The 12,988-nt window shown below is 44.3% G+C and overlaps 1 protein-coding gene across 3 annotated transcripts in view; it reads left to right on the forward strand.

The window, feature by feature from the left end:
- NFRKB (nuclear factor related to kappaB binding protein) overlaps nt 1-12,988 on the forward strand; it is a 59,564-nt gene that overhangs the window by 27,946 nt on the left and 18,630 nt on the right. For all 3 annotated transcript variants that reach the window (XM_075564085.1, XM_075564086.1, XM_075564088.1), the window contains 4 exons: nt 1,322-1,382; nt 3,010-3,184; nt 4,134-4,240; nt 5,293-5,416. In XM_075564085.1, coding sequence (XP_075420200.1) covers nt 1,322-1,382; nt 3,010-3,184; nt 4,134-4,240; nt 5,293-5,416 — 467 coding nt within the window. The remainder of the gene's footprint in view (nt 1-1,321; nt 1,383-3,009; nt 3,185-4,133; nt 4,241-5,292; nt 5,417-12,988) is intronic.

Here is a 12,988-nt window from a genome sequence, read left to right on the forward strand (position 1 = left end):
GTGTTCCCACTCCTGTGAAGACGTGCTGTCTTAGGAACACACAGGGGCGCTTGTACTCACTTCTGCAGGGTCTCTCTGAGTCGGAACCAACTCTGTGCCCTTGAGGGCTTTTGTTCTAGGTTTTTTTTTGTGTTTGTTTTAAATCGGACAACACACTTGTAAACAGTTAAGAGTGAGTGGCTCCCTGTGGAAGGGATTTTTATTCATTTCCAACTCGTAAGTCTTTACATAGCAGAACATATGCTGATTCAGTAATGCCTACATTTACAAATCAGTGATAATATATTCTTCAAGTTGTGCTCCGGTTTTCCTGCTCCTTTTCCGAATTGTTCCTTCTCCATTAAAATAAACTCACTGCCCTGAAGTTGCCTTTCTAATCGCTCTAGTTGCCGTTGTCAATATGATCTGATAATCAGAAATTATTAAAAGAGCTCGATAGCTAGCTAGGCTAAACTACTACTGCATTTTAAGATACTTGCGATCTAAGATGTAATGACTGTCTCAGGGCAGTAGTTCATGGTATTCATCCACCCTCTGCCTCCATAAAGCCTGCGTCCCACGAGAGTTTGGATTCCTTGAGGGAGTGTGACTGACTGTAGATGGGCATCCTTTCTTCCCTACGTATCCCTTCTGCTATTCCCATTGAAGACTGGTTTCTCTAACCCAACTGCTTCATTTTGTCTGAGTGACAGTAAGTGACTTGGAGGACAGTGCCAGGACTCTGACTAGTACCCAGAGCTCTGACGTGTGCTCCTGCGTTCTTTCTATGACGTCATCTCACGGTACTGTTTCCAGTGTACGGTAGTCTTTTCGTTAGATTCCCAAGCACCAGCATAAAACCACCAACCTTCACCCCGGTGCGGAAGAACCACTACCCGATGAATAGGGTTATGGAACTCAGTGTTTGACTACTTCCCCTAGAGGGAAGCGAAAATTACCCTGTCAGCTAACAAACTTAAAATCCTTTTAAAGGATTTTTTTAAAAGACTTTTTTACTGCCTTTAGATTGGGCAAGCTTGATAGCAGTATTGGAAATAGTAGTGAATAGTAGTCTTTTTCTACCTACAATACTTTCTAGATTTTTAAAGAAGTAATTTTGGGAACACCAACAGGAGTTATTTGCTAGAGTTAGAAAGTGGACTTTTGATCTTTGTAAAAATTAGAAGTGTTAGTGAACTATGAACTTGGACAGAAGCTGTGCATCTATCAGCATCATGTTGCTGAGGGGATGGAAACATTTTGGAGAATGATTCTGGGTGCTGAAAAGGGTGTGAATAACCTGTTACTCCCAAAAATTGATTTACAAAACTTCATGTTCCAGAAGAACTGACTATGTGGTGCGACCCAGCACTGGAGAAGAAAAACGGGTTTTTCAGGAGCAGGTAAGAACTACTTGGGACCTGGTAGGGCTTGATGAAGGGTAATGTAACCAAGAGGAATTACTGAAACTCAAATGAAGGCAGAGCATGACAGTGGGACAAGAGGAAAGTCAAAGGAAATACAGGAAAATACTAGGAGGCAAAGTGCATTTATAGAGGCCTTTGTATAGGCACGCACATATGTAAATATATATATATATATATGAAGATGGGGAAATAGATCTATGTGCATATATTTATAGGCTTAGTATTAAGGTAACAGATGGACATTGGGCATCCACTCAAGTACTCCTTCAATGCAAGAACACTTTGTTCTATTAAAATGGCATTCCATGATGCTCACCTTTCCGACACGATCACTGAAGACAAAGTGGTGCATAAGTAAATGTGGTAAAGAAAGCTGATTGAGCCCGGATATGATATAACATCTGGGGTCTTAAAGACTTGAAGGTAAACAAGTGGCCATCAAGCTCAGAAGCAACAAAGCCCACATGGAAGAAGCACACCAGCCTGTGTGATCACGAGGCGTTGAAGGGATCAGGGATAAGGCATCAAAGAACAAAAAAACCCATATATTTGTGAATGAGGGGGAGTGCAGATTGGGGACCCAAGACCCATCTGTAGGGACCAACTGGACACACCCTTGCAGAAGGGTCGTAGGGAGAAGACAAGCCAGTCAGGGTGCAGTGTAGCAGCAATGAAACACAACTTTCCTCTAGTTCCTGAATTCTTTCCCCACCCCCCTACTATCATGATCTCAATTCTGCGTTACAAATCCGGCTAGACCAGAGGATGTACCCTGGTACAGATGGGAACTGGAAACACAGGCAGGGAATCAAGGACAGATGATCCCTTCAGGACCAGTGTTGAGAGTGGCGGTACCGGGAGGGTGGAGGGAGGGTAGAGTGGAAAAGGGGAACTGATTACAAGGATCTATATATAACATCCTCCCTGGGGGATGGACAACAGATACGTGGGTGAAGGGAGATGTCATACAGAGTAAGATATGACAAAGTAATAATTTGTAAATTATCAAGGGTTCATGAGGGAGAGATAAGTAGGGAGGGAGGGGGAAATGAGCTGATACCAAGGGCTCAAGTAGAAAGCAAATGTTTTGAGAATAATGATGAGGGCAACAAATGTACATATGTGCTTGACACAATGGATGTGTATATGGATTGTGATAAGAGTTGTATGAGCCCCCAATAAAATGATTAAAAAAAAAAAAACTACCTGAGACCCCATAATCTTTGCATCAATGGGGGCATGTAGAAGGAAGCTCGTGGGTAACTCTGTCTCTCCTAGGGTTTACGTTTTTTTTGGGGGGAAATTTCTGAGAGATTCTCTTTGTTGAGATTGTCTGGGAGGGGCAGAAATTATATAAAGAAAGGGACGAAGAAATTCTTTGGTTGTCTTTTCTCCCAGGGGAGCAGCATTCTCCTGTGTACCTTCGTGCCCTTTAGCTAAGTGACTCGAGCCCTCGAGCCCATCCTTTCCTTCTCCCGCAGCCTCAGCATTCCTAGGGTTTCCTTCCTACTTCAATCCCTCTAGGTAGACCCCCCGATTAAAAAGGAAATGGCAGCAGCCCCAGTGATTCTGATTTCAGAGCCTTCCCGCCCTTTCTTGGCAGGAGCGCTACAGATACAGCCAGCCCCATAAGGCATTCACTTTTCGTATGCATGGCTTTGAGTCTGTCGTGGGGCCAGTGAAGGGTGTGTTTGACAAGGAGACCTCACTGAACAAAGCCAGAGAGCACTCCCTGCTGCGCTCAGACCGACCGGCCTATGTCACCATCCTGTCTCTTGGTGAGTTGTGTATTGATTGCATGGATTCCTTTGCTCACTCCAAAATGCTGCTACCCCACCTACCCACCCCCCACCCCTAGAGGGAGTCTTTTGAGGTTTGGATGTAGTACTAGGAAGCTTTGACGCTTGCAAGGTGAAGCAAGAGGTCTACCGCAAGACTCGTTCTAGGAATTGGCACTTGTTCCGTGAAGTAAGAGCTCACTATCATTTCATTGGGGATTGTTCACAAGTCAGTCGTAGTTGACACATAGGGGTGGGAATGTGCTTCCCTCAGGTTCTTCCTCCATTAAATAGGGGTTTCTTGGACCTTTTTTTGTGCCATGACTTCTTTTGACACCTGGTGTGAGATCTGTGGACTCTCTTCTGAATTAAACTTTTAAAATCTTTACATGTGCTGCTAGAAAAGAAGCCTATCATAATGAGATAGTTAGCAGAGTATTACAGCAAATAGATGCAGAAATATATGTCCTTTTTAATAGTAGATCACAGACTCCAGCAGCAGGTCTTAAAATTCCCATAGATTCCAAATAGCGGTGAGTCTGAGTGGCAATAGCATTTCAGCTGTCTGCGACAATGTGATGTGGAAAGGTGACTTCTTAACGTCACAGGCACGAACACTATGGTGATTTGTCACCTTGGTTCATAATTGAAGGAAACACAGAGTTTTAGTTACAGATGTAATTTTTTGTTTCTCACCCGAGTTCATGGACCCACTTAACTCTAAGGTGTTCATGGAATCCCTGTTGCCTGAAAAAGCGACGAGTATGCAGGGAGCTCAAGTGGCAGAGCTTGTCGGCCACCAAGGGGCAATGTCCACCTAAAGCCGAGTCTTTGTAAGCTAGAGAAAACAACCGCAGGGAACCTCACCCGATCAGAAGTACTGAAGGGACAGGGAGCTTGGTCCTCAGTAGATTTGACTCTAAGGCCTTTCATCTTCTGCCTGTGCTAGTTCGGGATGCTGCAGCTCGGCTGCCTAATGGAGAAGGCACCAGGGCAGAGATCTGTGAACTGCTCAAGGACTCTCAGTTTCTTGCCCCCGATGTCACCAGCACACAGGTAGGATGGAGAAGAAATTGTGAGTTCTGCTTTGTTCCAGATGGGTGGGAGAAAAATGAGGCTGTTTACTCCCATAACAAATTTAAGGTCTCTCGGAGGATGTGCACTGGTACAGATAGGAACTGGAAACGCAGGGAATCCAGGGCGGATGATCCCTTCAGGACCAGGGGTGTGAGTGACTATACTGGGAGGGTAGAGGGGGGTGATTGGAAAGGGGGAACCACTTACAAGGATCTACATGTGACCTCCTCCCTGGGGGACGGAAAACAGAAAAGTAGGTGAAGGGAGACGTTGGACAGGGCAAGGTATGACAAAATAATAATTTATAAGTTATCAAGGGTTCATAAAGGAGTGGGGAGCAGGGAGGGAGGGGAAAATGAGCTGATGCCAAAGGCTTAAGTGGAGAGCAAATGTTTTGAGAATGATGAGGGCAGTGACTGTACAAATGAGCTTGACACAACTGATGTATGTATGGGTTGTGGTAAGAGTTGTATGAACCCCTAATAAAGTGATGTAAATAAAAAATTAGGGCTCAAGCCCAGCGGAGAAGGTCTACTGCTCCCCACAGGGTCGCTGTACTCAGACTCAAGCGGCTGTGAGTTAGGGTTTTAGGAAGAAGCAGAACGACTTAAATAAAATGAGTAAGCTAGTGGAGGAAAGGGTATTTCACCAAATACCTATAGTGGTGCCCTAAATTGCTTCCTGTGAAAGAATCGTGCATTTGTTGCCCAGCTTGCTTTCAGCGTATACTGAAGATCATATTACTTAGTTTGAAATGTCTTCAATCTTTAAAACAACTCTCTGAAGCCTCATAGGGCTTCTTGTTTTCCCAAGTGATTTATTTGGTGAGCCTTTGGGAGCGTCACAACCAGGCTGAGATAGAATCTATGCATAGCTGACTTCTAGCCAGTGTCCAAACAACTAGTGTGTATGCTTTCAGTGTGTATTCTTAATTACAAGAAAATAAGTTTTTATTTTAAAAAAACCAAAGACCCAAATTCCCATGTTATGTGGCTCTGCCCGTCTCGGCTCTGCTTTCTTCCGGCCTGTAGGTGAATACAGTGGTGAGTGGTGCCCTGGACCGGCTTCATTATGAAAAGGACCCGTGTGTGAAATACGACATTGGGCGCAAGCTGTGGATCTATCTGCATCGTGATCGCAGCGAAGAAGAGTTTGGTGCGTGGGCCCTCTGAGGCAGTGCGTCCTGCTAGGCGAGGGGGGCTCTGACTTTTGAGCCTATTTCTGTTGCTCTGTCTTTCCATTGACAGGCAGGCAGGCAGGTCTCCAGAAGTAGGAGTCAACCTGCTAGTGGGGCCACCGGGAAGGTCTTGTTAACACTTTATTGTGAATTAGGTGAACGTTTACAGAGCAGATCATCAATTTTGCATTCAACAATTGATACACATTTTGTTTCAACTCATCCATTTCAATCCCTTTAATGTACTATCATTTATCCCACGTCCTCCCTGTGTTTCCTGTTTGTAGCCCTCCTCCCTCCCTAAGCCTCTGTGCCTGGAGAAGTGCTGCACCTAAGATCTTTCAGGATTGGTTCTTCTAACGTAGGGGTGCGTTCTGCTTCAGACCTGAAGGGTCACTGACGGCCGTGGTCTCAGAGGTGCCATCAGTCTTTGCCAGACCAGTCAGCCTGGTATCTTAGGATTTTGAGTTCTGTTCCGAGTTTCTTTCCCTCTCTATTCAGGACCTTCTAACATGATCCTTTCTAGAGCAGTTGGTAATTGTAGCTGGGCACCATCCACTTTTGTTGATTTCAGTGTTGTGGAGCCTGATGCTGTGTAGTCCATTAGGTCATTGAAGTGATTTTTTTTTTTTTTTGTGGCTTTTCTCATTCTTGCTTTCCTCTTGGATTTGAAAGACCAGTAGCTACACCTTAGATGGCTGCTCAGGAGCTTTTTAATACCCTCATTTCTATTCACCAAAACAGGATGTAGAACATTATCTTGGTGAGCTGTTATTCCAATTGACCTGAGCCCGTGCCCAGCTGCTCATCCCCGTCAAGTATTAGGTCTAAGAAGCTATCACAACTTTGCCCCCTGTGGACTCCACCACATTAATTTATGTATTTGCCGCAGAGGTCCAGAACCCACTCACTGCCATCTAGTCGATGCCAATGCATAGTCACCCTTTGCATTTCCAAGACTAAAGCTCTTTTTGTTGTTGTTGTGTTTGTTTTTAAAACATTTTATTAGGGGCTCATACAACTCTTATCACAATCCATACATATACACACATCAATTGTATAAAGCACATCTGTACATTCTTTGCCCTCATCATTTTCAAAGCATTTGCTCTCCACTTAAGCCCTTTGCATCAGGTCCTCTTCCCCCCCCCCCCCCCCCAAAGACTAAAGCTCTTAAGGGGAGTAGAAAGCCTCTTCTTTGTCCCGAGGAGCTGTTGGTGGTTTTGAACTGCTGACCTTGCTGTTAGCACATCGTATAAGCACTATACCACCAGGGCTCCATAACTCTAAATCTTCATGAGAATAGTCCCACTGTTCTTTCCTCACCTCTTGTGCCTGCTTATCTATCCTAGTGTGTACTCATTGCACTACTGCAGGATTGTGTGTGTGACAGTATTCGCCTCTGTTGCTTTAGTTTACAAACCTCCCAGTTTTCTTTCTGTGCGTCCGTCATTTTTCCCTAACCTTCCTCTTATTGTATAGTGCTTTCCCTTCACTAAAGTTAACACTGGGCTACCCTTTGTAGCCCCGGACTTCCCCTCCCTCTACTGGTAACCTGAGAAAATGGCCTGGGTGTGTGGGTGAGGCACATGTGGTCTCCTTTGGCTGCACCAGGGAGGAGAGTCCATCTTCACACCAGCCCCCAGGCAGTGGTCACAAGGCAGGGGGCACAGGCACACAACCTCATCTTTCTTTGCCTCACTGTGGCAAGTGTTTCCACCCCCACACTTGTGCTACCCTGCTGAGTTCGATGGCCCACTACAGTGGTGACACACACCTCATAGACGGTGTTCACAATTATGGGTGTTTATTAGGGAAGTTAGCACAAGTGAGCATCAGTAAACTAAGGATTCAGATACTGGCCCACAGAAGTACTGCTTCTCAGCCAGCAGCTATGTCTGTCGCTGGTCCTCAGTCCCATAGCCACATGGTCCTTTGTTCTCTGCCTTGTTCCGCAGGCAAGGAAGCCCATCTCCTCCTCTGCCTCGTAGTCTTGAGTCTCAGCACTGGCTCTTCTGCTCTGGTGCCTCTGGTGTCAGTGTGGCATGGCTTCTGCCTCTGCCACTTCAGGCAGGGATTTAAAATGTCTCACTACTGACCCAGGACTTCTCTTGTTTTTGCTTCTGAGCGAGACGGCTGGCTCACTTATACTCAGAGGAAACTGATCAATCCCTCTATTGGTGTTTCACACACCCTGTTTGCATCGTTTCAACCTAATTATTTGATGGGTGTTAGAGACATGTACGAAGCTATATGAAGAAATTCCACTTTGCCACACCGTCAGTGAATAATTTCTCTAGTGTGAAAGCCTTTTCTTGATGTTTATATTAGTGATTTTGTACTCAGGAACCCCTAGTTTGAGGATGGGTGGGTTACGTGTTAGGCTGTTAACCAGGAAGTAAGCTGTTAACCCACCAACTGCTCCATGGGAGAGGGATGAGCTTCCCGCCGCCCATAAAGTGTGACCGCATTGGACACCGCAGGGCCGTTCTACTCTGTCCATGGTGTTGCTTGGAGTTAGACTCTACTCAGTGGTGTTGAATTTTAGGTTTTGAGTTTGGTTTCACAGTGTTTGTCCACTTGTGACTAACTTGACTCAGCATCATGTTCTCATGTTATAAGGTGCTTCTTAGATTCATTATTCTTTAATTTTGCATAGGATTCCCTTTTGTGTATGTGCCAAATGTTGGGCATTGAGATTGTTTCCGTCTTTTGACTTTTGTGAGTGATGTTGTGAGGAGCTGGGTGCGCACCTGCGCGCTCACTGGGCAGCTCTTCTTCCTCTAGGCTCTACACCAAGTAGAGCTCCCTGTTTCCTTACGCAGAGCTGCAGCACTTTGCACAGTGGTTGCTCCATACTGCACGCCCAGTAGCAGGGCAGGCAGGTTCTCGTCTTTCCACACTATTGCCAGCATTCGTTGGAACTTTGCTGTGAATGCGGAGGTGAGGTGGTAGCTCATTTTTTGTTTCATTTTTTAACAAAAACACAGGTCACTTTTATTTATGATCAAATAATTGCTACTAAGTTCTTGTTCCTGCTTTAAAACTTCATGATGAATGTGATGTCAAATATAGTTCTTTGCCTTTTTTATGACAAATAACCCACTATGGATTTCCAGAAATAAATCCTGAAAACAATTAAACATAATTTCCCTTTTCCATGAAATAGGTAGCTTCTGTCTAGCTCCTGTCCAACGGGTATTAGTAGAGGAGAGAACAACATATCAGTGGATCAGAGTGTTTGGTAGACATGCCAGATTGAATCATCCCACCACCCGCTCCTCACAGAGAAAAAGAGGGCCCATGCTTAATCTACAGTTGCATTAGCTCAGCATGGCTAGTGCCTAGCCGTGTATCCTAATTTAAACTCCGCTTGACATTCATCATCGGCATCAGAATCCGCTAGAGATGAGAAAGGAAAGTGTAATTTTTCATTAAAGAAAGAGGAGTAGTAATGTATATAGGTTGTCCTTCACCAAGGAGAAGTTGTGAAAACTTGGAGTATGAAGGACAGAGGATTGCAGGCTCTGATTTAGATGCCAATGAGAATGGAGTAATAGCTATTTCTCTGGGTTACGTCAATTATTCCTATAGTAAAGATTCAATTAGAGCTTGATAAAATTAAATCAAGGGTCTGCCTTTTTTTTTTGACAGTTCAGGTAGCTCTTCTCTGATGTGTTGCATAGAAACCTCATTTGTTTTGGGCTCTGCGTGCTGCATTGCTCCCTGGTCATGCTTTTTGACTTGTGAATATAAGTCTCTGCATCAGAATTGCAGCTACATTATTGAACACCATGTCTAGCACAGAGTGTTTTGTCTGTCTTGTCAGCTCTGATGCCCTCTACAAGATAGATCCTGGCAGGTTTTAAGATTTCAGTCATAGCTAATCTCCCTGCTGCATGACCTCTCCAAGCAGATAGCTTATTGTTTTAAAATGTTTCCCACATTTTCAGGTTCATCACATTTCAACACTCAGTTGGTCATCAACTCGTAAGTGTAGGTGATGGCCTTGTTATCGCTCTGATAGTTAAGACAGCACCATGCAAAATTAGCTCATCCTTTTCGCACTCTTCTTTCATGATACACAACTTGGCTCGCTTCAGCAGCTGGATAATTCATTGGCTGCCCTCTGTTGCCATAGACCTTGAAAACCCTGCAAGTGCTGCCCACCAGCAGCATAGGCCTTGGGACCCAGGCCTCCATCAGGCCTGGCCTGTGGAACAGGGGAAGAGGTGCACCAAACAAACAGTTCAGGCCCGGCAGCCTACAGAGACCTCCACTCAGACCCAAGTCAGAAGCTGGTACATGCTCCCGTGGGGGACCTCTGTACAATCGGCATCTTGTTGTTTTGATTTGAATCTCAAATAGTTGTTGATCACAAGCATTTCACTATAAATGGATTGGCAGCTTGCATGTGATCTTTGTTGAAGTGTTTGGTCATATATTCTGTTGTTTGGTAGGCTGTTGCCACAATGTTTTCCCTGGCGTGTGGGTCATTTTTCCAGTCTTCGGTGCAAGCTCTTGATGCACCTGAGTGTCTGATTTTCCGAGGCCCCAGTCACCCCTTATTTTCCTTGATCGTGTGTTGATACCATATATTAGGGCGCCTAAGTTTTTCCTTGTTTTCATTGACGATCCTGTTAGCTGTAGGTTTTACATTTAGATCTTTGATCCATTTTGAGTTCCATTTTTTATACATGGAGTGAAGTGTGGGTTCTATTTCATTCTTCTGCAAATGGATATCCAGTGTAGCCAACACCGTTTGTTAAAGAGACTCACCGTCCCCATTTATTGTTTGGACCCTTTGTTGAAGCTCAGCAATTTGTTATTGTTGTTCAGTGCCATTGAGTCAGGTCTCACTCATGGTAACCCCACGAACAACAGAAAGAAACACTGCCCAGCCGTGTGCCTGCCTCCTAATACCGTTATGTCTGAGTCCATTGTTGCAGCCCCTGTGTCCATCTATCTGTCTTGTGAGGGTCTTCCTGTCCTCTTTCTGGCCAACTCTTTACCAAGCATGATGTCCTTTTCCATGTTTTGGTGTCTCATGACAGCATTCCCAAAGTGTGTTGGGTGAAATCTCACTGTCCTTTATTCTAAGAAGTATTCTGGCTTGTACTTCTTTCCAGACAGATTTGTTTTTTTCTAGCAGTACTTTAAATACGTTTCACCAATACCATAATTTAAATGCTTCAGTTCTCCTGCATTCTTCTTTATTCATTATCTAACTTTTGGTGCATATGAGGCAATTGAAAGTACCCAGCTTGGGTCAGGCCCACCTTAATGACATCTTTGCTGTTCAGCACTTTAAAAATGTCTTGTGTAGGTTTTCCCAACACACTGTTGTTGTTAGGTGCTGTCAAGTCCGTTCTGATTCATAGCAACCCTTTGTACAATGGGATGAAACACTGTCTGGTCCTGCACCCTGCTCACAATGGTTCCTGGTGTGAGCCCATTGTTGTAGCCACTGTGTCAGACCATCTCATCAAGGACCTTCCTCATTTTTCACTGCCCCTCCATTTTACCAAGCATCATGTCCTCCAGGGCCTGCTCTCTCCTGATAACATGGCCAAAGCACATGAGATGAAGTCTCCCCAACACAGTATGATGTTTAGCTTCTTGACTGCTTCTTCCATGAGCATTGATTATGATTCTAAGCAAGATTAAATCCTTAGCAATTCTTTTCTCTCTTTATCATGATGTTACTTTTTGGTCCAGTTACAAGGATTTTTATTTTCATTACATCGAGTTGCAATCCTTATTGAAACTTACAGTCTTCAATTTTTGATAAGCAAGTTCTTTAGGTAGCTTGCATTTAGCAACCAGGATCGTGTCATGCGCATATGGCAGATATTTAATAAACCTTTCTCAAATCCCAATGCCATGTTCTTCTTATGTCCAGCTTCTCGGATTATTTGCTCAGCACACAGCTTGCATACGTATGGTGAAAGGATAAACGCCTGGCGCAGACCTTTGCTGATAATGCTCTTGGTCCGTGTAGAGGTTCCACATGAACACAGGGAGGTGTCGTGGAAGCCCTATGCCTCGCACTGTAAGCATAGTTGCATGCCACACCACTGCATGCCTTTGCACGGCCAGTCCTGTTCGACTCTGTCGTTTCCACAGTGGCAGCCTGTTGTGACTGCCGTGGCTGTGTAGTAGGCTTTCAGATTGGGACGCGAGAGGCCTCCTCCTCCATTCTTTTTCAGTAGTGCTTTTCTCATCTGCTGCCCCTTTCCATGTCAAGCTGGTGATTCGTTTTTCCAGTTCTTTAAAGAATGATGTTGGAATCTGGGTCAGGATTGAATGATATCTATGGATCCCTTTGGATAGTGTTGGCATTTTCACAGTAATCAAAGTCTTTCTATTCACAGCATGGTAGACTCTTCCATTCATGTAGATTTCCGTTGGCTTCTTATAGCAGTATTTCAGTTTTCTACAGATCTTTTATTTATCTTGTTGGGTTTATTCCATAAGTATTTCATCTTTGATGTGGCTAGTATCAATGGTACTATTTTTGTGATTTCCTTTTCAAAGCTTTCTTCATTAATATACAGGAATCCAGCTCATCTTTGTATGTTGCTCTTGTACCCTTGCCACTTCTCGGAATCTTTAAATTAATTCCAATCATTTTTTTGGTCAACTCTTTGGGGTTTTCCATGTATTGAATTATATAATCTGTGTGGTAGTCTGGGTACTTTAGAGAAACAAATCCATGGAAACTCAAGTATAAGAGAGAGTTTTATATAAAGGTTAAATGCACATCAAGAAAATATCCCAACCCAGTGCTGCTCAAGCCCACAAGTCCAACACCAATCCACAAAGTCCTCCTTCATCTCACAAAACACACACTATGACACCGACTATTGGAGGAAAGCCGAGTCCGTGAATGTGTAAGCCTCTCAGCGCTGGCAGGAGTCTCCACACGGGTGCTCCAGCACCCAGGGCTGCATCGGGGTAGGTCCACGTGGCTTCTCCTCAGGGGTGTCTTGCAGGAAGAGAGCCTTGCTAGCTAATAGGGAATTGGCTAAGGCAGCTGCACCCTTGTCCGACCATCAGAAAGCAAGAGACCCAAGAACTAGAAAGGTGAGACTCACTGAGCCATTTATCCCTCTGCCTGTCCTTTAACCCCACATGTGTATATCGGCCAGGTTGGCACAATAAACTTAACTACTGTAATCTGTAAATTGTATTTCTACTGTGACAAATTGGATGCCCTTAATTTCCCCTTCTTGCCTCATAGATCTGGTTAAGACTCACAGCACAGTATTTACTAAGGTATAAAAGACATTTAAAAATATTTATTATTAATTGGGAGTTAAGACATATATCACTTCATAGTTCAATCATGTAAAGCAGTATTGTACAATTGCTACCACAGTCAGTTTCCAAATATTCTTTTTCTTCTTGGATTCCTTGATTTCGTCTCCCTTTTAAACCGACCCCACCACCACCACTGAATCCCACTCTCCCTCAAACCCTGCTCTGCTTGCTGTCCCTATAAGGTTCATCAGTCCTGCTTTCATACAGTGAAAAACAAGAGCATGTAA

The sequence above is a fragment of the Tenrec ecaudatus genome, chromosome 12 (assembly GCF_050624435.1).
Source record: "Tenrec ecaudatus isolate mTenEca1 chromosome 12, mTenEca1.hap1, whole genome shotgun sequence".
NCBI classification, from domain to species: Eukaryota; Metazoa; Chordata; class Mammalia; order Afrosoricida; family Tenrecidae; genus Tenrec; species Tenrec ecaudatus.